This window comes from Pseudophryne corroboree, chromosome 2 (genome assembly GCF_028390025.1).
Source record: "Pseudophryne corroboree isolate aPseCor3 chromosome 2, aPseCor3.hap2, whole genome shotgun sequence".
Lineage (NCBI taxonomy): Eukaryota > Metazoa > Chordata > Amphibia > Anura > Myobatrachidae > Pseudophryne > Pseudophryne corroboree.
The window spans coordinates 64,831,523-64,858,589 of record NC_086445.1 but is presented as its reverse complement, the minus strand read 5'-3'; the positions used below and the strand labels follow the sequence as shown (position 1 = coordinate 64,858,589).

Here is a 27,067-nt window from a genome sequence, read left to right as displayed (position 1 = left end):
GCCGAGCAAAGCGAGGCACCTTGCCCGAAGCATGGCGAGCGAACGCGGTGCACTAATTGGGGTTCCCCATCACTTTACGCAAAAAACGACACCAAAAAAATAAAAAAACTCATGTCGACCTTTTCATGTGCCGGCCTTTCATGTGTCGGCCATTTTCATGAGTCGACCTTTTGTCCATGTCGACCATGCCAATGTCAACCATTCATACCGGAACCTCTTGGGACTTATGGAAGGCACCGCAGCCCTTAACTGGAATTCCCCACAGTGAGTGCCGGGTTCTTTTGGTATGTATATATATATATATATATATATATATATATAAATACACACACACACACACACACACACACACACACACACACACACAAGGAAATGGTTGGCTCCCAATGTATGAGAAATCAACTGCATACACAGTATATACATGTATTTACATACATGTCAATGATGACACAGTAACTGGACTTACCACAGCCAGTGTGTTGTTTGTTTGTAGGGGGCGGAGGTACACAGCAGTGTGGTTGCAGACGGCTGCTGTGTAGATCCTCTGACTGTGTGCCCGGTGGGTGGAGTTTTTCCCCTGCCGGGCTGCCCGGCTCTTCGTTGGTGGCAGCAGGGCTACAGACAGGGCAGGGGCGGCGCAGCGTCATGTGACGTGATGCACTCCAGGACTGTACTAAGTGACGAGATAATGGGGGGGAGAGTTGGGTCGGATCACTTGGTACAGACTGTATTTTTATTTTACTTTGTGGTACTGCAGCACAGTTTTTGTGCCCTGATTGTCGGAGCCCCCTGAACCTCGTGGCCCTGTACGACAGTCCCCTTTGACCCCCCTGTTGCTGAACCTGGTACTAGGTAGTAAATCTGGATTCCGTAGCTACAGCCACTTTGTGCTTAGAATCAGACTCCAGTTGTACCCATATAAATAGGGTACCTTTTTCCAGAAGAGTTGCAGAGAGAAAGCTATAACAAGCTACAGTACGTTATGCAAAGGTTTTTCAAATGTTCCAAGTGTTATTTTTCACTATTGTGCCACCTTCTGGAAACTATTGTGCATCACAGTCTTGGATTAGACAGGTGAGTGGCCCTCAGTAGCAAACAAATAGCAAATAGCATTATCATTCCAAAGTGCAGTTGTTATTATGAAAACTTATGTGGATTGACGCCAAAGTTGGAACCACAAAGTTATTCTTTGTGACGTAGAAAAAAATACCCATATTTGCTTTTGTAATTTCAATGAAAAAAAAGATTTTTTTGGACATTATGGGTAGATTATCTATTGCAATGTCAGGATGGATTCTTTATGGCATCCCGGAGGTCGGGATGCTGGAGGTCACAAGACCGACAGCGGAATCCCAGCATTAAAGATCCCACCCCCATCCCCTAACCCTCTAGGGCTGGCGGTTAGGGCTAACCCTCCTGGGGTGGCAGTTAGGGCTAGCCACCCCCTCTAGTGCCTAGCCCTAACCCCCCTCCCCCCAGTCCCTAACCCAAAGGTGAACCCCGATACTTAGTTTGGGGATGTTGGCTGTCAGTGTTCCGGTGCTGATCTCCTGAGTGGTGTTAGGATTCCAGCGTCAGTCACATGACCGCTGGCATCCCATCAAGAGGTATAACCAAAGTTTCTGACAAAGAATAAGGTAGAATTTCTGTGAGCCATAAACAAATGACTGATATTTATGTTGGCTCAGTGCAGTGGTGTGAAAAGACTCAACAGAGAAAGGGTGTATTACACTATAACACAGCTGATTGCAAACTGGATCTGTGCTGGTTAAATGACCTTCTCTGACTGCAGAGTAAGTTAGTGCATGTGTCCTGTGTGTAGGGCTGTGTGTTTAGTATAACTGACTGAGCCCATAGCTGTAATCTGAGAGCAACATCAGCCCCACCCTCTGTGGTTCCTGATTCTCAGATACTTTCAGTTTCACTTCTCTCTTCTGCTGCCAGCGATGGCGTCTGCTGATCTGAGAAAGGAGCTGGACTGTTCCATCTGCCTGAGCATTTTTACAGACCCTGTAACTCTGAGATGTGGACACAACTTCTGCCGGGTCTGTATTGATCGTGTGCTGGATACACAGGAGGGGACTGGAGTTTATTCCTGTCCTGACTGCAGAGCAGAGTGTAAGGAGCGTCCTGCACTGATACAGAACGTAACGCTGTGTAACATAGTGGGGAATTTCCTGTCTATTGAGCCAGATCAGGAGGAGACTGGGATCTTCTGCACTTACTGTGTGGACTCTCCTGTACCTGCTGCTAAATCCTGTCTGCACTGTGAGGCTTCTCTGTGTGATAAACACCTGAGAGTACACAGCAAGTCAGCAGAGCACGTCTTATGTGATCCCACCACTGCCCTGGGGTACAGGAAATGCTCTGTCCATAAGAAGGTCCTGGAGTATTACTGCACTGAGGACGCTGCCTGTGTCTGTGTGTCCTGCAGTCTGGCTGGAGAACACCGGGGACACCAGGTGGAGTTGCTGGATGTGGCCTTGGAGAAGAAGAGGAAGAAACTGAGAAATGTTCTGCAGAAACTGACAATAAAGAGAGAGGAGGCAGAGAAAAGAGTCCAGAGCCTGGTGGAGAGCAGGATAAGTGATCAGGAAAAAGCAGCTGGTGTAACAGAGACAGTCACTGCCCTGTTTAGAGACATCAGGAGACAGCTGAATGACCTGGAGAAGAGAGTCCTGAGTGAGATCTCCAGGCAGGTACAGTGCGCTTCACTCCCAGTCTCTGATCTGATCCAGCAGCTGGAAATAGAGAAGGACGAGCTGTCCAGGAAGATGCATCACATTGAGGAGCTGAGTAATGTGCCTGATCCAGTGACTGTCTTACAGGAACCAGACACAGGAGACTGGTGTGATGCTGAGGACAGAGAGAGACATGATAATCAGATCCATGGTGAAGGAGATCTGGATGTGGGATATGTCTCAGAGACATTACACACATTATATGATATAATAATCGGTATAAAGAAAGGGATCTATGTGCAGGAATCTACTGACAGAGTGCAGGAGGTAAACCTAACTGGTAATATAGAATCTGATGTAATCACAGGTGTAAAGAAAGGAAACAATGTCCCAGTGGCTACAGATATAGCTCTGGGTGTAAACACACAATCTGACATAATAACAGGTTTAAAAATAGGGCTCTATGAGAAGGAACCTACATCTATAATACTGGATGTAAACACAGCTGGTAATCATATATATTTTCCAAATTATATATCTATTAATTCTAAGCAACAATATAAGGAAGATGATAGTTGTACAAGTTGGTCAGATCAAAGCCAGAATCGTCCAGAAACACCGGAGAGATTTCAGCATTATAACCAGGTGTTAAGCACCAGCAGCTTTTCCTCAGGGCGACATTACCTGGATATGACTGTGAGTGAATCAGGGTGGTGGAGTGTAGGGATGAGCTATCCCAGTATAGACAGGAGAGGAGAGCAGTCACACATTGGGTGTAATGACAAGTCCTGGGCTTTGTGTAAGTGGTTGTGCGACCAGTATTCACTGATACATGATGGGAAACAGATCCGGTTACCCGGCAATATTTCCTGTAATAATGTGGGGATATATCTGGACTATGAGGCTGGACAGATGTCCTTTTATTCTCTGGTTCCGAAGAGACGCCTACACACCTTCTCTGCCACCTTCACTGAGCCCCTTCATGTTGCATTATGTATAGGGAGAGGTTGTACATATATATTTGGGATGGTCAGAAGCTGTGACAAATGATCATAAGAAACAAATCCTGAAAGTGGTGACATCAGAGGGAGGCACATCTGATTGGTCGATTATGTAGCCATTAGAATGAAGCAGTGGGTGGAGCTACAGCGGAGCGCCTCTCATGTAGTGTAACCAGATGTCCCGTGTGCCTGGATGTGATCTCCTGCTGGTGTGTTACATACTATCAATATACATTTATGTGAGATTTCTTAGTTTTTCTCTGTTCTGATAGCTGTGATTGGCTGCAGTAACTGTCTATCAGCCGGTGTGTTTCCTATTACTGCAGTCAGTGCTACACGCCGGCACACAGTGGCTGTGATGTCTTCATTGGGTGAATGGGATGTTATCTTTTAAGGAGAAGATATACCTTTTAGAGCGATAAAGTGGAGAGGATGCCAATAGCAACCAATCAGATTATGTTTTTTTGTTATCGCATGTGCTGGATAAATGATAGCTGGAAGCAGATTGGTTGCTATGGGCAACTTTTCCACTTTTTCTCTCTCAAAGGTTTGATACATCCCCCTAAAGCTTCTATAAATTTCAGTCCAAGAATATTTTTCTTTAATCAAATTAGATGGATAGGACTAGACCTCCCAGCGTGCCCCATTCCTTAAATTCATATTTGTCATAATCACAAAGCATAATTAATATCTCTATCGTAAAAGTGCTTGTAATACAGGAGGAGGTGCATAGAATATGACCAAGTCGCTATAATACACCTTTTATAATCATTTCTTCAGCCTTGTTACTGGCTATCTTGACTTTGAGATAATCCTCATGTTTTGTTAAATTTTATCATTTTTATCCCAATTTTTCTACCTACAAAGCCGGGAGCCATATCTGGGATTCTTGTAATCTGATTGTCATATTTGAAGATTAACAAAATAAAAACATCCTTTACCGGTGTACAGCGCAATTCTATTTGGTTTTCTCAAAATACATGTATTATTATTTATAAGGCGCCGCAAGGGGATAATGGACAACAAGATACATGAGTACAGACAGTATATGCTCATACAAAGTTATAATCTATAGGGGATAAGAGTGATCATTATTATTAGCCATTTATATAGCACACATACATCCTGCAGCGCGTTCCAGAGAATATTTCAGTCATTCACATCAGTCCCTGTCCCATGGAGCTTACAATCTATGGGCCTGATTAAGGTTAACTGCGCATTCACAGGACCCATACTGCGCATGTGTAGTATGGGTCCTGCGTCCTCACTCGCAATGTGGCTGCAGTCGTCAGATGATTGACAGTTTGCATCCATTTGGGGTAGCGGAGGGGCGGCGATGGGCTCCATGTCACAAAACTTTTGTGGGAGTGCCAAGGCCAGGCTGCGTGACCTCAGGGTTACTCAGCCGATGGTGTAGCAGTGAATCACACATGCATGCTAGAGGCGTCTACTTATACCAGATGCCTCCTGCTGCATTACTATTTTAGTGCATCACTGCTGCTTCCAAGGAAGCTGTGCTCAGTCTGACCGAACCTGAATCAGGCCCTACTGCATGTTCCCTATCACATGGACACACACACACACACACTAGGGTTCATTTTTGTGTGCAATTAACCCAACCAATTTGTTTTTGACAAACAAGGGAAGGGCCTATAAACTCCGCACAGGATTTGAACTCATGACCTGAGAGCTGTAAGTAAGTAATGCTAATTAGTACACCAGAAGAGGGCAGAGAAGTACCAAGCCCAGAGATTTACAATTGGATAGAATGTATAAAACTGTGGGGGTAATTTGTGGAGACTAGGGTGGCCAATCCCGATATCGACAGGAACCCAGGGATCCCGGCCTAAAATTGGAGTTTCCAATCCCAGGGATTTTGGGATTGGTCACCACCTTAGTTATTTCTGGCTCACCCTACTCAGCTCCCCCTCATCTGGGCGCTACACGATGTGCAGCGTGACGTGAAGCCTCCCACCCGGTGGACCTCACCGCCGCTCTGGCACTGTCCGTCCACGGACCTCACCGCCTTCTTAAACCTCCAGCAAGTGGCCCATCCTCCCTCCTGTCCAGATTAGGGTGAGTTATCTGGGCTGGGCAGGGAAGGGGAGGGACACATTGAAAAGAAGCCAATCCCGGGTATCCCGGAAATCCCGAGACTGATCATTTTTCAACCCCGATTCCCGGGATTGACAAAATGGCCCGGGATTGGCCTCCCTAATGGAGACCCTTTGTGGTGAGATGTGATTACTACAGGTGTGTGGTTACCTAGTTGCAGCTGGGGATAAGGGTTCAGCTTCATGCTCTGGCACCAGTCTTCAGCAGAGCCCATTGTAGTCCATTTTCCCCAAGCCACAGCAGAGAGGCAGGAGGGCCCAACCCCAACACAGTAACCAGACAGAGGTAAGTACAATCAAGTTATCTTTATTTAAGGCAACAAGGATTTTTAAGAGTATATGGACTTTTAGTAATTGGAATACAAACAGTTGCCTCTGTTTCACAAGTAATGGCAGTCTGGGCAAGTAAATAATGGGAAATAATAGTTTAACTATCAGACCGCTATCCCTAACAATACTGACTGTACAGAACAACACAACATCATTAGCAGTGTTAATATCACAAACAAATATCACAAAAAATATCACAAAAAACTCAATCTCCCGGAACTGCAATATATTGATGTTCAGATTGATAACGTAAGACTCTCCTCTAGTCTCCAAATCTTCAAGCGTTTCCTGAAAATTCACCTCTTCAGACAATTTTATCAAATTCTGGGCCCACCCATATAAACTCCCAATCTAAGGGAGGCAGTCAATTGACCACCGGATGGGTTCCCGTCGGTCAATACACCGATGCTGGAATCCCAACACAAGTCGCAATACCGGCGGTTGGAGTCCCAACTGCCAGCTTGCTCCCCCACTTGGGTGGTGGTCCACGCCACCACCTGAGTGGGAATAGAACCCTGTGGCCCGAAGCGTGGCGAGCCTGTGAGGGGACACGCTGCACTCGCCGCCGGGATCCCGGTGTCGGTCTTCTGACCGCCGGGATCTCATACTGATCCCCAATCTAATTACATCCCCTCTGTACAGTCCACACATAACCTCACATATTTTGTCTTTCTTCACTTTCCCATCCTCCTGACCCCTGGCCAATATTGCGGGGTGATCATATCATACAACCCATTAAGAACCTTGCAATCTGGTGGACCATTATGCAATATGTAGCATCTATCCTTGTGTATCAATGCCTATTTCCCCATAGATTGTAAGCTTGCGAGCAGGGCCTTCCCTCCTATTTCTTTGTCTGTTTTTAGCTAGTTCTGTACTATTACTGTTGCTCTAATTGTAAAGCGCAACGGAATATGCTGCTCTATATAAGAAACTGTTAATAAATAAATAATGTGGAACACTAAGGGGCATATTTATCAAATAATATTTGTAAAATATTTCCTGAAAATAGATGGGGTATAACAACAAATATTAGTTATCCCCCGAATGTACAATGGAGGGAGTGCAGCAGATATCTCCATATCCGCTGTAGTCCCTTAACTTCTGACAGCAGCCTCAGCCCCCTATGGGCATTAGCCTGTTATAGTTTATGGGCTCCATTTTGCAAAAATTACCGGGAGAGCTTCCTCATAAATGGCTGTCGCGCCATTTTATCAGTGATTTTGCAGAGCTGCTGACGCAAGAGCCAGATACAAAAGAGCCATCGGCATCAGATGTAATGGACAGTTTAAAACCATTGCAGCTTAGCAGGTCTGTGTAGATCTGCAGAACTGCAAGGGTTTTATACTGATCATTACACCTAGCTTTAATTGCATGGAGGAAACTGCGCCCAGAGTACCAGTGAAAGCTTCTGATCAGCTAACTGAGCTGATGGAGTGGATGAAAAAATCCTTTGTTACCAAGGAATAATTTATGCACGAGCCTAAACGGTCTAGGTCGCAGTCTAGTCTGGATTTTGATGAAGAGTCCCCAAATTTATCACTGCAGGATGATTGGGATAAGGATTCCAGTGTAGAATCTGGACAGGTTCAGGATGATGACAGGTCATTTAATACCGAGTTGGTGGATGTCATGCTTAAAAAACATCTACAAGACAATGAAATATAAAGAATCTGTTCAGGAAGGTGAACAGGATCCTTTATTTGAGGATAGGACAAAGAAAGCGAGGTCCTTTCCTGTGCACAAGGTGGTGAAGGACATCATTCGTAAGGAATGGCTGCAGCTGGATAAAAGGCTTGGCAGTTTTAAAAGAAGTAACCATATGTGTCCAATTGTGGATGAGGAGTTCCTTACGTGGTGTGGTATTCCTAAAGTTGATGCGCCAGTGGCGGAGGTAACAACTAGAACCACGATACCCCTTGAAGATGGCACGGTGTTGAAAGATTCTATGGATAAGAGGATGGAAAATGCGCTGAAGAGGTTGCATATTTCTACATCTGTGTCCTTAAAATCTGGTGTGGCCATAGCCTCTGTGTCCAGAGCCTTGAGGTTATGGTGTTCTACGGGGTGTGGTTCATCAAATCGACAGTATCTAGGTCGACAATGTTTAGGTCGACCACTATAGGTCGACAGTCACTAGGTCGACATGGATGGAAGGTCGACAGGGTTTCTAGGTCGACATGTGCTAGGTCGACAGGTCTAAAGGTCGACATGAGGAATTATTATTTTTTTGGTGTCGTTTTCTTCGTAGAGTGACCGGGATCCCAAATTAGTGCACCGCGTCCCCTCGCATGGCTCGCTTCGCTCGCCATGCTTCGGGCATGGTGCCTTCGCTCCGCTACCGCTTCGCTCAGCACACTTTACCGTTCCAATCGTAGTCCACGTGGATCGTTAAGTATGAAAAAATTCAAAAAAAGAAAAAAATGTGAAAAACTCATGTCGACCTTTAGACCTGTCGACCTAGCACATGTCGACCTAGAAACCCTGTCGACCTTCCATCCATGTCGACCTAGTTACTGTCGACCTATAGTGGTCGCCCTAAACATTATCGACCTAGATACTGTCGATCTTCAGACCGGATCCCGTTCTACGATGCAGACAGATGTACAAGATGATGCATCTAGAAATTGTATTTCAAAATTGTTTAGTATTATACAGAGAGCAGTGGAGTATATCTGTGAGGCATCGCTTGATGTTCTGGAATTTTCCACAAAATCAATGACCTCAGGTATTATGGCCAGGAGAGCGCTGTGGTTGCGATCTTGGGCAGCGGAAGCCCATTCTAAAAATAGGTTAGTTACGCTTCCTTATGAGGGATCACTGTTGTTCGGAAACAAGCTGGAGACTATGATTCAGAGGATGTCAGGTGGAAAGTCAGTGAGATTGCCACAGGATAATCGTGGCAGGTATCCAGCTTTGTCTTCAAAGCAGCAATTTAGGCAAGCAAGATCGTACAGGCCAGGCCGTCCTTAATGCAGATCGATTCGGACGTCAGTATGAGGACAGATATAATTCAGGTGTGACACGTCAGTCCTTTCGTAAAGGATATAGAAGTGGTCAGATGCAATGACGGTGTATGTCCCCTTACATCAACACCGGTAGGGGGCAGAATCTCAGAATTTACTGCCCAGTGGCAGGCAAATATTTCCAACAGATGGGTTCTGGATATTGTTTCAGAAGGATACCGTCTCAAGTTCACAGCAATTCCAAAAAGGGACACATTTGTAAAGTCAAGAACACCATCTCTAGTTCAAGAGTTGGCTGCCCTAGAAGAAAGTCTCCAATCACTATGCTCCTCAAAAGCGGTGGAGGAGGTTCCAGTCATAGAGAGAAAGAGAGGATTCTATTCTCGTCTTTTCCTAGTGAAGAAGTCCTCAGGTGGCTTCAGCAGGGGTGTATCTAGGGTCTGAGCGCCCCTGGCAAAGTAAGGAACTGGCGCCCCCCACCTCCCCCACCCAGAGACACAAAGCGTGGAGTTACAGATAGGCTGAGGTCAGGGACACTGAGAGGGAATTACGGGAAGGATGCGAGCAGAGACACAGAGAGAATTACAGGAGTGTATGGGCAGGGTCACTGATGAGGCAGTTACAGGGATGGTGTGGACAGGAACACTGAGGGAGAATTAAAAGAAGGATGCGGACAGGGACACCGAGGGGATATATGCACACATACATACAGTTAAAAAACCCTCTCTAGGTGTGATGGCACTACATATCCCAGCAAATCTAGTTGACAAGGTGTGCTGGCACTTGTAGTCTCAACACAGCTGGACAGGCAGTCATTGGTCTAGATACCTCTCCATACAAAGGTTTGTTAACCTGTGATCCAGACTGCCAGGATAGACAATGCATTGCAGCTACGGTAACGCAGAAAATGTACAGGTATGCTCATGCTGCATTGCTGAATGGTGCTAATTGTAGTGGTTGGTGTTTGGTGACAGACCGCGTGGGACCAATGAGAAGGGGAGCAGATGAGGAAGAGTAAGTACCTCGCCCCTCCCCATACCTGGAAGTGCCCTGCTCCCCGGCTATATTCACCATCATTGTGACTGTAGTCACAGAGAGTGTCAGAGTGCAATACGCTTCTGAGAGTCCGGCAGTGGATGAGCACTGCTAAGGGATGTACTCAGTGAGAACTACTATGTCATTCTACCCCTTGGCGCGGGTGGCACTGCCGGGCGGTGCCCCCGTCCTTGGCCGGCGCCCCTGGCAAGTGCCATCCTGGCCAATAGGAAGATACACCCCTGGGCTTCAGAACAATTCTAGATTTGAGGGATCTCAATCAAAGAATACAGAAAATAAAATTTCATATGGAGACGCTAAAGTGAGTCCTATTGGGAATAAGGAAAGGAGATTTTTTGGTGTCAATAGATCTCAAGGATGCATATTTCCATATTCCAATCGGGAAAGAAGACAGAAAGTTCCTAAGGTTTTGCATGGGAGGAAGGCATTTCCAGTTCACGTGTCTGCCGTTTGGCCTCACGTCATCGCCAAGGGTGTTTACAAAGGTATTGGTGACCATGATAGCTTGCCTCAGAGAAAAAGGGATAACTATTTGGCCCTACCTCGACGATCTTCTTTTAGCGGCGAGTTCAAAAGGAGACTGTCAAAGTCAGAAAAATATCCCTATACATGCTGCCATATTTGCACCTCACGCTGGTCCGCGCTGCGCATGCGTGCGCTTTCCCGTGATAGCGCATACCCGCTGATGCGTGCACCCGCTCGCATCGGTATGCGTATTTACGGTAAGGAGTATGTAGTCGTAGCGTGCGACCCAATCGTTACATATTTCCACAATTAACGTAGTTTATAGATCATGGTCCCTTTGATAGATTCTGAAAGTTTGGTTAATATAGAATGTCCCTAAACGGAGGGATCCCTCTTTGTATTGTAGGAAGGGTCTAACAGGAGTCATACAGTAGTGTTTGGTACCCATCGGAAGAGTATTTAAATAGCAATATTCCGGTGTTGGTTTGGAGCGTATTAATCGCTCGTGCGAATAGTTATGGACATAAGAAGTTTATGTCCATTACTATTATTTACTCTTACTCAGGTATGCGGCTGGAAACCCAGTTTCCCACCCACCTGAGCTGTTTGAAATCGTCACAGCCCACCTGTATGAATTACCCAATGACCTTTTGTTATGATGCGAAGCCGAATTCCTGTGTCCAATGGACGACAAGATTGTAGGGACCATTAGATTGCATTGTGTGTGGGGCATAAATAGGCAGGCCGACCACATCCAGCTCTCACTCTTCAACGGTTCTCATTGCTGAAAATCGGGTGCTGGATGTCCAGGCGCATGCGATCGTTCCCCCTTATGCGTAAGTTTTTCTCCGTGATCATATTGTCTTACTGTGAGCCATCTCTCTCATCTCATCTCTCTCTCTCTCTCTCTCTCTACTCTTTCTCCCATATTTTCCTTAAAGTATCTCGACTTGTATTGTATTGTATTTATAGTGTAGTTATTTGGTTAGGAAGTCTCTGTTATATTGTAGTGTATCATTTGTACTGTGATTCCTTTTTACAAGTATATTAGTTATAATACATTTAATAGGCTTTGGACCCTAAACAAGTATCTGTGTATTTTCTCATAGTGTTAAGTGTTCACAGAGCGTCGGTGACGCTCAAGCAGCTTTGTAGTTAATCAGGTTACACCAGGTTGCACTTACACACTGTCTCTACATAAAGGTATATTGTGTATCTCATTGTTAAAGGTATAGATATCAAGGTATAGCGTTGTGAGCGTCTGCGCCGCTGGTGATCTCCTCGTGGTCTCGAGCGTCCGCTACGCCATAGCGAATCATTACGTTTGTCTGTAGCCAATAGTGTGCCAGTCTGTGATCTCTGGGCCGTAAGCGAACGCGACGCTTGAGCGTCTCGCCTACGGCTGAGCGATCGTTACGCAAGTAGCGTACCCTTACGGTACTTCTTGAATAGTCAGCGTACAGTGTTCTTAGACCTCTTAAAGGGATATTTATACGATAAATAGATTCAGCTTTATCAATTGGCGGCTCGTCCTGTCCTTCACATATCTGCACTAGGTAGATCAGCAGACATTATCCCCCAGCAAAGGGTGGGAGGTTGTCTCGCAGTGCTGACGGGATAAGCGTCTGCTTCACTTAGATAAAGAGTGCTGAAGGAATCCGGGAACCGGAGGTAAGAACAAAACGTTTGTGTCTTTTAAAAAAAAAAAAAAAACTGTTTATTTGTCTTCTGTCTTGCGTACACACGCACGCATACATATATCTGCATTTCTTTTTCATTTTCGTATATCACTATCCTGTTTGCCAATTTTATAGTTGATAGAAAAGTGCTAAAAGAGACTTGCTGTTATTTTATAGTTTAAGAATAGAGGTAATAGTTAAAAGTGTAGAGAAACACACAGGTTTGCCTGGGAGATAAGGCAAAGCCAGTGGGGTACGCGGTAGATGATCAGGGATCGTCTACATTGATAAAAGTATATGGTGTTACGGTGGATCTTTGCATTGCGTACACGTGTCTCTAACAAAGACTAGCGTACGCAATCCAAAGGCCGACGCACGCAGCGTGCATTACGCAACGGAGCGTCCGGTTACGCCCACGTAGCTCAAATCACGAAAAGTTGAAATTTTAGCGCAAAGCGATAATTAACGCAAAGGCGATGGTTAGCGCTAAGCGGTAAATAGCGCAAGAGGCGATAAATAACGCAAGTCTATTTTTGGAAAATCTGAAATTTAGTCTAACAGATCCTGCTCCTAATTGGTAACACAGCTGGGCTGAAGAAAATTTCTGCGCAGAAATAGATATTGAAACGAAAGTGTACATGTGTTGAGTGAGTGTGTTTTTATCACATAAGTTTATATAACTTAGAGGTTGAACCAAAAGGAAATCGGGTACTCGTAAGGGACATACGTGTAAGTGACATATACGGTGGCTAGGGAGGCATCCCTGGTTAAACATAATATTTGAGCATTAGAGTATAGCGGACCAGTACAAGACCAGGAGGTCGTACAGACAAGACCAGGAGGTCATAAGGAGACAAAGAGGTCCGCTATAAAGGTAAGAGGCACAACCCCGGGGGTTGGTGCAAAACCCATATAGGCCATATAAGCTCTGGCTGAAGGAATTCGCAGCCGAAATTTTCGATTCCACTGATCTCTCAGTACATAACAGGTAGTGCTTATGTACTGAACGATTGTACCGCACGTCATTGTGTGCATTAGTAAACCTGACTAGTATCATTTTGCGTACAAAAGTCATAAACGCTAATTGTACATTCTGACGTGATTTGTGTAATTTTTTATTTTTGAAGGGAAGTTCGCTGGTCACTCAGGAACTATCTAACAACCCCACCTTTACTGGAAAGAGTAAGTGTCCTGCGGGTAACCCTCATATGTTCCAGTAAACAGAAGGTTTCTGGTAGGGCCCTGTATCGAGTACGCCAGCACCATATCGGTGTGATCAGGTCGTATTGGTCGAGGTGGGTGAGTGAGTGGGGTACTCGGTAAACCGCCACCGCCGGCCTATTTTGAATAATTTGGTTTGCTGTAAGGGTTCGCTGAAGACCGTGATATAAAGATCAAAGGAGTAGTAAGCAACACCTGCAGATTATGGGGGCCAGTTGTTCAGGTGGGGGGCGATCAACCTCGGTTCGGGTTGATTCAGAGAACCGACCAGTTGGGTCGGCAAGGTACATCATGTGTGAGAAATATGGAAGTCACACAGAGGTTTTATGTGATGAATGGGAGAGAATGACTGTACGAGACAGGGAGAAATTCCCAAGAATAGGTAGCTTCAGTCCAGAAGTGTTACAAAATTTAAGGAGGAGGATATGTCTCATAAAATCAACAAAGAGACGAATCCAGCATCATGATTACTTACAGTTATGGCAACAGGAAGGTGAGATACAGAGAGGTTTGGCTCTGGCGGCGGGATCTGGGGCAGTCAGGAAACTGATAGCCACAGCCCCGCCTCCACCATACATTGCAGGAGAGAAGTTGATTGCGGAGAAAAACGCACTGGGGCGTAAAACACAAACTCTTAGCAACCTTGTAAATGTTAATGATGTTAACCAAGTAACCCATGCAATTATTGACCCGTGCAAGTTGTACCCTGTTCTGAACTTTCCCCAGGAGTGTGATCAAGAAGACGATTCGGCAACAATTTCAGCACTCTCTCTAGCGGCCACCATATCAGAAACCACAGTAGGAACTGCACCACTCACGAGATTAGTGAAGGCCCCTAGCGGAGGGATAGGTGAGGTCGTGTCAACGGGTAAGTACGGCACCATGCATTATACCGAAACAATTTCACCACAAGCTGTAGAATCTACACAGAATGAGGTTGTTAGAGTTAACCCTGTTAGAGTAATAGCAGTCCCCAATGGGAAAACAGATGCATCAGGAGCCACTCCCATAAGGAACATTGCCATGTACACTCCATTTTCCCGAATGGAATTAAGAACCATAGTGTCCGAATTTCCTGACCCCAGGAAAGACTTAGTTGCTAGCCAAAAATACATCAGGGATCTAGGGAACACTGTAGAACCCAACCACAAAGATTGGCAGATACTGCTAAGAGCTTGTTTACCTTCAAATGTCGACTCAGTTCAATTCTTGGCTGATTGTGGACTAGATAAAGATGTACCGCTTTCAGATGTGTACAACAAAGATAACGTAAAAAGGATAAATTTACAGCTAAAGGAGTATTTCCCAGCCGTTGTTAAATGGAACAAAATATTCTCCATTAGACAAAAAGAGTCCGAAACGGCAACAGAATATTTTCACCGGGCACTATTAGAAATGGCAAAATACACTGGTATAGAAGACATTAAGACCAACCCAAACCACCAAGAAGTAGCAGTATCTGTACTGATGGATGGTTTAAAGGAAACATTAAAGGCTAGGGTACAGACCACGCAACCATGTTGGCGAGGTCTGTCAGTGTCCACTTTGAGAGAGGCTGCTATTGATCACGACAGAAACATCACCAGGCACCGAGAATCGCAAAGTGATAAGTTAATGTCAGTAAGTATACAGGCGCTGACCACAAAGCAGCCTGCGTATGTACCATCGAATCCTGTAAGTAAGTCAACTGAAATAACTTGTTATTCCTGTAACAGACAGGGACACTATGCACGAGACTGTAGAACAAAGAGTGTACAAAGATCTTTTCAACCCCCTAGACAACGACACAACACAAGACATTGGGAGCAGGGTCCACAGAGGCGGAGTTTTGAGCCACATACAGGGGAAACAAAAAGATACCCCCCGAACAGAGATTGGCATGCCTCTGGTAGTTCCCAGCTACCTCCCCCCCAAGTAGTTGCTGCCAGCGGGATTCAGGGGGGTCAGCATACCCAATAGGGGTGTGGCCATACCTGTAATCTGCAGCCGGTTAAATTGATTGCCAGTCTTGGAAGTGAACCAGAGATTGCAATCAATGTAGCTGGTAAAACTTTAAACTTTCTTGTAGACACAGGGGCGGCCAAGTCAGTGATAAATTCGACAGTGGGCATGAGAACCACTGGTAGGACCATTCCAGCCATGGGAGTAACAGGAGTAGTCCAGCATTACCCTGTTAGCAAACCAGCCGAGATTACAATAGGGCCTTTGCATACCAAGCATTCCTTCTTGCTGGCTGCATCGGCACCAACCAATCTCCTGGGAAGAGACCTACTATGTAAAATGGGGTGCGTCATTTATTGTACTTCTGAAGGTGTATTCTTGGACATACCTGAGAATCACGCTCAGGAAGTACGAGACATGTTAGACTCCCCATCAAAATTAATGTCACATTCCAGTATGACAAATAGGAATCCATCCCAAGTAGAAGAGATGACATCTCAAATACCAGAGTCACTTTGGACAAAAGACGGACAGGACACTGGATTAATGGCAAACGTAGCTCCAGTAGTTGTACAAGTAAAAGATGGTAGGATAGCTCCAAAAATCCCACAGTATCCTCTGAAGCCAGAGGTGGAGTTAGGAGTTTTCCCAGTAATAGAGCGCTTGCTACAACAGGGCATTCTGGTAAGAACGTCCAGCACTGCCAATAGTCCCATCTTCCCTGTTAAAAAGAGTGGGGGGAGGGGTTACAGGCTAGTGCAGGATCTAAGGGGGATTAACAAAATAGTTGAGAGTCAGTTCCCCGTAGTGCCAAATCCAGCTGTCATCCTAATGCAAATTCCTCCCACTGCCAAATTTTTCACTGTTATTGACCTCTGCTCCGCTTTCTTTTCGGTACCTCTGCACCCTGACAGCCAATATTTGTTCGCATTCACATACAGAGGAGTCCAATACACGTGGACTCGACTACCCCAAGGTTTCATAGATAGTCCAAGTATATTTTCTCAGGCTTTGCATGATTGTTTACAGTCTTTCCAACCAGAGAGTGGATCAGTATTGATACAGTATGTGGATGATTTATTACTGTGTTCAGATTCACTGGAAGCATCCCTGAAGGATATGAAACAGCTCCTGTTTCATCTTTCAGACACAGGACACAAGGTTTCCAAAGACAAGTTGCAATTATGTCAAACTAAGGTAAAATATTTGGGACACTGTCTAACACAAGGACTGAGACACCTGACCGCTGATAGAATCCAAGCAATTAGAGACATGACTCTACCACAAACCCAGCAACAGATCAGGACGTTTTTAGGAATGTGTGGGTATTGCCGTAATTGGATCCCAGGGTTTTCCATATTGGCGTTACCTTTGCAGGAAATGGTCTCCTCAAACAAACCTGATAGGATTTCGCATACCGACGAATCCGAAACAGCATTTGAGAGACTCAAACAGTGCCTAACGCAGGCGCCAGCACTAGGTATGCCAGACTATGGGAAACCCTTTGAACTATACGGAACAGAAAGTGCTGGTTGCGCAGCAGGTGTACTAACCCAAAAACACGGTGATGCCAGCAGGCCAGTTGCATACTACAGCGCTCAGCTAGACACGGTAGCGCGATCCCTCCCCACATGCTTGCGAAGCGTTGCTGCAATAGCATTGCTAGTAACAAAAAGCGAAGATGTCGTGCTAGGCCACAACCTCACAATCCATACACCACATGCAGTGTCAGCCTTATTGAATTCTGCCCAAACCAGACACGTCTCATCAGCGAGGTTTACAAGATGGGAATTGGCGCTAATGGCCCCAGTAAACATCACCATAAGGAGATGCAGTGCATTAAATCCTGCAACATATCTCCCAGGTGTGCCTGGTCATGCACAAAGGGTGGAAGGTGAGAGTGCTGGGGAAGGAGGATTTAATACAAAGGAAGATACACATGATTGTATGGAATATTTGACCCAAAATTTTACCGCAAGGCCTGACATCAGTGACAATCCACTGGAAGATGCAGAACTCACGTTCTACACGGACGGTAGTTGTCACAGACAGTCAGACTCGGGAGACTTGTGTACTGGATACGCAGTCGTAGATGACCAAGACACCATAGAAGCGGAACCGCTAGGCCCACCTCACTCAGCCCAGGTTGCTGAACTGGTCGCCCTAACCAGAGCATGTGAATTGGCTAAGGGTAAGTCAGCCAATATCTACACCGATTCTAGATACGCATTCGGGGTAGTCCATGATTTCGGAGCCCTATGGCGCCTCAGAAATTTCATGACGGCAGCTGGTACACCGATAGCGCATGCAGCTCACATAAAAAGGCTTCTAACAGCGATACAGGAACCCGACAGAGTGGCTGTTATCAAATGTAAAGCACATACATATAGTCAAGACCCAGTATCACTTGGTAACAGCCGAGCAGACGAAGCTGCTAAGTTAGCAGCTGCTACCCCCATACCGACAGACACCACACAACTGATGGTATTCAATACCATCAACACACAGAAGTTGTGTGAAATGCAGAATTTGTGTTCCGCACAGGAAAGAGCAGTCTGGAAGGCAAAGGGATATGGCCAGGAGTCCTCAGGGCTCTGGACGGATGGACATGGTAAACCAGTGGCCCCCAGGACATATCTTCCATGTCTGGCTGAAGCAGCTCACGGGCTGACTCATCTAGGCAAGGAGGGGATGTGCAAATTGGTAAGAGCATACTGGTGCGCCCCAGGATTCTCCTCTCATGCGAGTAAAAGAGCAATGTCATGCCTTACCTGTCTGAGAAAGAATATTGGAAAGGCAATACCTACAGAACCATCCCATATCCCACCTGCCGGCGGCCCTTTTCAGGTAATACAGATTGACTTCATTCAATTACCCCCATGTCGGAATTTGAAATATGTACTTGTTTGTATAGATGTTTTCTCGAATTGGGTCGAAGCATTTCCAGCGGCTACAAATACCGCTATGTTTACAGCTAAGAAAATTGTGCAGGAATTTGTATGTAGATATGGTATCCCTAGAATAATCGAAAGTGATAGGGGTACCCATTTTACAGGTGATGTCTTTCAAGGAATGTGTAAATTGATGGGAATTGATAGCAAGCTGCACACTCCGTACCGTCCACAGGCGAGTGCGAAGGTCGAAAGAGTGAACAGCACGATTAAAAATAAATTGAGTAAAGTAATGGCAGAGACAGGATTGACATGGCCAGAAGCTTTACCCATTGTTTTGTATAGCATCAGAACCACTCCCAGGTCCCCTCTTAATCTGTCCCCTTTTGAAATCTTGTTTGGTCGACAACCGCATGTCATGATTAACCCTCAGGATGATTTGAAATGTAACAATGAAGTAACTGTAAAGTACTTAATTAACATGAGTAAACAGTTGAGGAACCAAAATGAAAATCTGAAGTTGGTGATTCCTGATCTACCTGATAGTAATTGTCATGACATTGAACCTGGGGATTATGTAATGATACGAAATTTTCTACGCTCAGGTTGTCTTATTGATAGATGGGAAGGACCATACCAGGTCTTATTGACTAGCACCACAGCATTGAAGGTTGCTGAGAGAGAGACTTGGGTCCATTCATCCCACTGCAAGAAGGTTGCTGATCCAGAGAAGTCCCGTGATAAGGAACAGACGGTAGAGGTTGTATCACTGGAGTGTCTGTTCCAGGAGGACTGAGGCGGCACCTGAGCCTTGAAGACCGAAAGCAGTTGTCGACTCCCCAATCCCTTTTATTGTTTTTCTCCACTTCCCATCCCCTCTCCCTTGAAATTTCTTTTTCCCCCTTCTCATACTTCTCCATTTCCTCCTCAAAGATGGACTTGCCCCAAGAGACTGTGATCCGGATTTTCCTGTTGACCATGATGTTGACCAGAGCAGTCTGTTCCGGCGAGAGTACCATGGAGGTCGAGAGAGGTTCTGGAATGGGTTCCGATTATGATGATGAAGGCGTAGTTTTCCAAGATCAACCTAACCAACAAGCAAAGGCGAGTATCAGAAAACGATCCGATAGAAGAAATTGTGATGGATTGTTAGCTGAAGAAAACTGTATCTGCAGGCTTTGTAACAACTTGGTTGAGGATGGGTGCATAAAGAAATGCCAATCCAGTTTTAATATCCATATGGACCGGCATCCATTGAGTGATTATCACTCCTTAGTGGGTAATGTATTAAACAAAACAGATTGTTGGGTATGCTCTCAAGTACCTCAGGGTCATAGCAAATCAGGGCTAGTACCATTTCCTTTAGCGATAGGGGAGGTACTTGAGTTAAATGGTGGGAGACCGGTGGACAGGAGGTTTAATATCTCCAGCCCTCCTAGTTTGAAGCTCCACCAATACCATGTGGATAGGTCCCTCTTATGTTTCAACCTCTCCAATCCCCGACAGCCGGGAAATTGGGAAGTGTCATGGAGCAACCTGACCATGACCTTCTCGCATAGAGCAGATAGAATGCCTACAGATACAGAGCTTGTACGCCACATAGCCAGTAGAGGAAAATCTTTCAGGTATAGATATACCTTAGGAAATAGGATTACTAGAGTTGGAGAAGTATCACCAGGATACTGTGCACATATCGTACAACCCGATACGTGTATTAAGCAGATGGAAGAATTAGGGTCAGGAGATTTCACCTGGAAGGTATGTAATATGGTAATGTCCTACTCCGTCCCATATGTTCTCCCCGATGATGCTTATTTCATATGCGGGAGAAAGGCGTACAAGTGGCTTGCCCCAAACTCTGAAGGATTGTGTTATATTGGAAAAGTATTGCCTGAAGTGATGACTGTAACTCATGATAAAATGAAAGACATACACCGTGGTACCCAAGCTCCTTATACTCACACTCATTACGAGCACCTCGTTAAAAGACAACTGTCAGAAAGGTTAGAGCATCCGGCCTCTGATCTGATCCATGAATCCACCGGGATTCAGGTTCTGGTGGCGTTAGATTTCACTCGCACCGCTCGAGGAGTGATGAATCATAGATACATTTCCGCACTCGCCAATTTGTTAGATAATATCACTGAAATGTATGATGACACGTTTAGATACACTGGAAGAGAACTCCAAGCTTATAAAACAGAACTGGTACAGCATAGAATGGTTCTTAATTACCTCACAGCAGTGACAGGCGGATATTGTGTTACATTGGCAACACAGTACGGCGTGAAGTGTTGCACGTATATCACAAATAGCACCGAGGATCCGGTAGAGGTCATAGACCAAAAGATGGACGATATTCTCCAATTGAAGTGGGAATTTCGCCGAAAACACAATCTCACTCTTGCTGCTGTAGGTAATGAGCTGACTGGTTGGGTGTCATGGTTGAACCCGCGAAATTGGTTCTCCGGTTTGGGAGACTGGGCTCAAGGAGTCATAATGGATGTTGGAAAGTTTCTCCTATGTATTTTAGGTGTTGTTATATCTATTGGATTGATATTTAGATGCGGGCAGGCTTTAATGAGGTGCAAACAAAGTACAAGAGTGATGAGTTTGAGGAGTGAGGAAACTGTAATTAACCTGGATTTGATTTATGACCCAATGATAGAAACCAGGATGTGATGAAAATGTGATTATACGGTCCGTTTCTTTCACCTGTTTTTCTGCTTTTCTCCAAGATAACAAGACCCCCTTGGACGAGGAAGTTGACGAGACGCTATACAGACAACGGATGGACCAAAGAAAGAGTTTTGACCACTTGAGAAATGGACACTTGATGAACTTTGCCATGGATCCCCAGTTTCCCTAGTATTTTTAAACTCACGCTAGCCCAACATTTTTTGTAAATCTGATGGCACTGACAAAGCTTGTTGCTCATGCCTAAGGAGCAAAACAGCGCAAAGAAGACGACTTTCAACTGATACCGAACAAAACTTCGACGACAGATGTACATTTACCTGACATAGAATATCATTGCATTTTCCATAAGTGTTCTTCATCTTCATCTCTACAACCCTCAGGTAATAACACACATAGTATAGGGAATACAGGCACAGATATCAGCAATCACATATTCCCCCATTCATGTATCATCAACTAAAATGTGCTCCCCATTTTGTTCAAAAATCCGAAAAGAGCTCGGTAAAGTTTGACAGCCCATCCACAGACCTGTACCACAGGATAAGAAGGAATTCAAATGTATACTTCGCAATACCTCGAAGCTTGATTTACAACACGTACGGCACGATGATACATGACCCCCCCCCCCCAAACATGGACTCATACACACATGCTTCTGCTATCTCACTAGGTCATACCCTCTTCACACCTACTCCTCTCTCCTCCCCTACCCAACCATGGAAATGAATTAACCCCTGACATATATTTTTCTCCTTTTGAAATGTTTTAGAAGGTGGCAGTTATTATTGACTGCCAAAGGGTGGACTGTCAAAGTCAGAAAAATATCCCTATACATGCTGCCATATTTGCACCTCACGCTGGTCCGCGCTGCGCATGCGTGCGCTTTCCCGTGATAGCGCATACCCGCTGATGCGTGCACCCGCTCGCATCGGTATGCGTATTTACGGTAAGGAGTATGTAGTCATAGCGTGCGACCCAATCGTTACATATTTCCACAATTAACGTAGTTTATAGATCATGGTCCCTTTGATAGATTCTGAAAGTTTGGTTAATATAGAATGTCCCTAAACGGAGGGATCCCTCTTTGTATTGTAGGAAGGGTCTAACAGGAGTCATACAGTAGTGTTTGGTACCCATCGGAAGAGTATTTAAATAGCAATATTCCGGTGTTGGTTTGGAGCGTATTAATCGCTCGTGCGAATAGTTATGGACATAAGAAGTTTATGTCCATTACTATTATTTACTCTTACTCAGGTATGCGGCGGGAAACCCAGTTTCCCACCCACCTGAGCTGTTTGAAATCGTCACAGCCCACCTGTATGAATTACCCAATGACCTTTTGTTATGATGCGAAGCCGAATTCCTGTGTCCAATGGACGACAAGATTGTAGGGACCATTAGATTGCATTGTGTGTGGGGCATAAATAGGCAGGCCGACCACATCCAGCTCTCACTCTTCAACGGTTCTCATTGCTGAAAATCGGGTGCTGGATGTCCAGGCGCATGCGATCGTTCCCCCTTATGCGTAAGTTTTTCTCCGTGATCATATTGTCTTACTGTGAGCCATCTCTCTCATCTCATCTCTCTCTCTCTCTCTACTCTTTCTCCCATATTTTCCTTAAAGTATCTCGACTTGTATTGTATTGTATTTATAGTGTAGTTATTTGGTTAGGAAGTCTCTGTTATATTGTAGTGTATCATTTGTACTGTGATTCCTTTTTACAAGTATATTAGTTATAATACATTTAATAGGCTTTGGACCCTAAACAAGTATCTGTGTATTTTCTCATAGTGTTAAGTGTTCACAGAGCGTCGGTGACGCTCAAGCAGCTTTGTAGTTAATCAGGTTACACCAGGTTGCACTTACACACTGTCTCTACATAAAGGTATATTGTGTATCTCATTGTTAAAGGTATAGATATCAAGGTATAGCGTTGTGAGCGTCTGCGCCGCTGGTGATCTCCTCGTGGTCTCGAGCGTCCGCTACGCCATAGCGAATCATTACGTTTGTCTGTAGCCAATAGTGTGCCAGTCTGTGATCTCTGGGCCGTGAGCGAACGCGACGCTTGAGCGTCTCGCCTACGGCTGAGCGATCGTTACGCAAGTAGCGTACCCTTACGGTACTTCTTGAATAGTCAGCGTACAGTGTTCTTAGACCTCTTAAAGGGATATTTATACGATAAATAGATTCAGCTTTATCAAGACGTACAGCAAATGTTAGATCAAGCCTTGGCCTTTCTGCAAATTCACGGTTGGCTAGTGAATTGGAGCAAGAGTCATTTGGAACCGACACAAGTTCTTCAATTTCTGGGTGTCCGTATAGATACGCGGCAGTATGTGGTCATGCTTTCAGAGGACAGGCGTACGAAGACACAGGAGCTGATCCACTCTGTTCAAAGATAGGACAAGGTTCCCTTTCACATAGCATTGTGTCTATTAGGAATGATGTCTTCCACGATAGGCGTTGTGCAGTGGGCAAGGTGGAGAATGAGTGTTGCAATGGGACACCCTGAAATATTCAAGGAGCAAAACTCCTTTGCATCATCGAATAAGACTAACAAAGAAGGCCAAAGATTCACTGTCCTGGTGGAAGACCAGTCAAACTTACGAGCGAGGATGTGTCACTGATGGAGCCCCAGTATGTAGTTTTAACTATGGACGCAAATCTAACAGGTTGGGGTGCTCATCTGCAGAGGCAAAGTTGTCAAGGAGAATGGTCCCAGACAGAGGCAGGTTATTCATCAAATCAGCATGAGATGAGAGCGGTATGATTGGCCATATGCGAATTCTGAAATCAACTTGTAGGGAAACATCTAAGAGTCTTCTCGGACAATTCGGCAGTAGTGGCTTATTTGAATCACCAAGGTGGGACAAGGAGTCGACCAATCATGTTGGAAGTCTTGTACATCATGCAGTGGGCACAAAAACATCTGAAGTCCCTGACAGCTCTACATGTTCCAGGCGTAGACAACGTGTTGGCAGATTATCTAAGTCGAAATCAAGTTCAGTCCGGGGAGTGGGAGTTAAATACTTAAGTATTCAAAAGTATAGTAGACAGGTTCGGGCAACCCGATATAGATCTCATGGCTACCGACCTCAACACAAAGCTGCCTCGATTCTTCTCGAGGTATTACCTTCCAACGTCAGAAGGAGTGGATGCCCTGTCTCTAGCGTGGGAGTTCAGACTGGGGTATGTCTTTCCTCCTTTTCCTCTCATAGCCAGAACACTGAAGAAGATCAAAGAAGAGAGAGCGGAAGTAATTGTAGTAGTCCCTTATTGGCTGAGAAGGTCTTGGTTTCCAACAGTACAGAGGATGTCAGTGGAGATTACCGGTAGTCCGGAGGCTGTTGCATCAAGGCCCCCTAGAATACCCAAACCCGCAGAGTCTTCAACTTACGGCTTGGAAATTGAACGGAGTTTACTAAAAAGCAAGGGTCTGTCCGAATCGGTTTAGTTACTTTTAAAGGACAGGAAGAAAGTCTCTTCAGAAGCTTATTATAGAATATGGAGAGCTTTTATTGTCTGGTCGGAAGATAAGTTTGATGTGTTAAAAGCTGAAACCGCACAAGTTCTGCAGTTTCTTCATGACGGATTTGTCAAGGGTTTGGCAGTTTCAACTCTCAAGGTGCATATATCTGCTCTGAGTGTTCTGTTGGACAGAAAATTATTTCAGGATGAGTTAATTAAGAAGTTCTGTCAAGCCGTGAAAAGAATAAGACCAAGAGTTAGGTCGATAGTGCCGCCCTGTGATCTAAATGTAATTTTAAATGCTTTGACGCAGCATCCGTTCGAGCCGTTACAAGAGGTTGGTGTGAAGTTTCTCACTTGGAAGGTAGTTTTCCTTACGGCCGTTACTTCAGCAAGGAGAGTTGTGGGCAGAAGAGCCATATCTAAGAATATTATCTGATAAGGTTGTGTTGAGAACAAACCCGTCTTTCCTGCCAGAAGTCGTGTCAACCTTTCATATCAATCAGGAAATCATCTTACCAGCTTTTTTCCCTCAACCAAAGAATGATGAGGAATGCAGGTTGCATACTTTAGATCTGGTTAGGGCAATAACCATTTATCTGGTCAGAGTAAAATCCTTCAGGAAAGAGAAGAGTCTATTCCTAGTATCTGTTGGGTCGCGCAAAGGGTGTATGCCGACAAAGCAAACCATTGCGAGATGGATAAGGTAGCTGATCACGTTCGTATATCAAGAAGATGGTCGTGAAGTTCCGGAGAATATCAAGGCACACTCGACTAGGGCAGTTTCTGTTTCATGGGCTAGGAATGCGTAGGTGGCGATTGAAGACGTATGTGCAGCAGCTACATGGTCATCTGTACACACGTTCTCTAGGCATTATGCTTTGGATATTGTTAAAGCTCACTTTGGTAACCAGGTCTTACAGCAGGCCTTGGTCTAATTAAATATTAAGCATCAAATGTTTTGTTTTGTGTGAGTCCCTCCCGTAATTCAGCTTTGGTATATCCCATCATATGGCTGCCATGAAGTAAGTAAAAGAAAGCAGCGAATTATACTTACGATAATTCCATTTCTTTGAAGTACTTCATGGCAGCCCATGAATTAGCCACCCTGTGGGAGTGTTTTTTCTTCTAGACATAACGGAGACACTCAAAAGACTGGGAATAGGGGGAGGGGCACACTCATATAGCCAAAGTGAGCATGTATTAGAAGAAAAGAACCTCCTGTCTATGCTAGGGGAATGGGTCGTTAACCCATCGTATGGCTGCCATGAAGTACTTCAAAGAAATGGAATTATCGTAAGTATAATTCGCTGCTGTTTTAAATACACAGGGTGTAATGGAATGTCAGGACACACAAGTTATATGGTATAGGATAGGGGTATTCAACATGTAGGCCTCCACATTTCAGCTTGCCCTAATAGCAAAACTTTGTCTGGGCAATGCCAGGATGCGATCAGATTCCTTGCTTTGAGTATTCTGAAAGTACTTTTAGGTGTGCTATAAATGTGTGTGTGTCTACATATAATATATTATCCAGAAGAAGGAGTTTAAAAGTCGAAATGTTGACTTTCAATATTGACTCCGCTGTGCTGTATTGAATTCCGAGTGCCATTTACCTGACTCTGCAGCATGATTTTGTTGATACGGGCATCGGGATCAGTTGATGTATTATTGCAGTGCCAGGCATCTGGTGGATATATAAAAAACAAAGCTGTGTAGTTGAAGCACATACTAGCTCTGGAATTGTTAGGATGACTGCAGACCAGTAACCATCATATAGTTCATGCTCATACGAGCCATTGTCAAAGGTTCTCAGCTTCACACGGAGACTTCCCAAATGGCCCTATCACTTGTGTGGTTTCCTCTGGGTACTCCTGTTTCCTCCCACAATCCAAAAATATACTGGTAGGTTAATTGGCTCCAAACAAATTTAACCCTAGCGTGTGTGTGTGTGTATACATGTGGTAGGGAATACAGAGTGTAAGCTTCACTGGGGCAGGGACTGATGTGAATGGCCAAATATTGGAGGTTATTCAGAGATGGATGCAGAGCTTGCTTCCGCAGCAAGATCTGTGTCCATCTACTCACATGCTGGGGCCGCCCAGCACAGGGCATGGCCAGCCAGAATGTGTGTGGTGCCGCCCTGTGATGCGTTCACAATTTAATTGTGTATTCATCGATTACAGGACGAACCCTGCCTGCGCTGGCAGGCGGTCTGGCGTCATTTTTTTCTCTCGGAGCGGCTGCGTGTGATGTCATGAAAATAGTCCGGACACGCCTGCGTTGTACCGGACCATGCCCACCAAATGCAGCGTCAACGCCCACCGACAGCTGCCGCTGTCGATACTCTTGCGGAGCCATCCTTCCGGGGTGCGTCTGCATGGTGAAGGGCATGAGAGCACAGCAGCTGCGTCCATCTCTGAATAACCCCCTGTGGCCGGAGAGTCCCCCCAGCTCACGTGGACAATGGCGGCCGCAGCACTGAAGGGGCTAACCCGCAGTGCCCGGCGCCATATTCAAGGAGAATGGGCGCTTGGAGCCACTTTTAAACTA

The 27,067-nt window shown here is 45.2% G+C and overlaps 1 protein-coding gene across 1 annotated transcript; it reads left to right on the top strand.

The window, feature by feature from the left end:
• The first annotated feature begins 1,882 nt into the window (after nucleotides 1–1,882).
• LOC134998842 (E3 ubiquitin/ISG15 ligase TRIM25-like) lies at nucleotides 1,883–4,628 on the top strand. Its single transcript, XM_063951387.1, has one exon. The coding sequence runs from the start codon at nucleotides 1,947–1,949 to the stop codon at nucleotides 3,729–3,731; it is 1,785 nt and encodes a 594-aa protein (XP_063807457.1). The 5' UTR covers nucleotides 1,883–1,946; the 3' UTR covers nucleotides 3,732–4,628.
• Nucleotides 4,629–27,067: the final 22,439 nt, after the last annotated feature.

Bases quoted from the DNA above. Each gene is read 5' to 3' on its own strand.
- LOC134998842 (XM_063951387.1), top strand. From the start codon at position 1,947: ATGGCGTCTGCTGATCTGAGAAAGGAGCTGGACTGTTCCATCTGCCTG.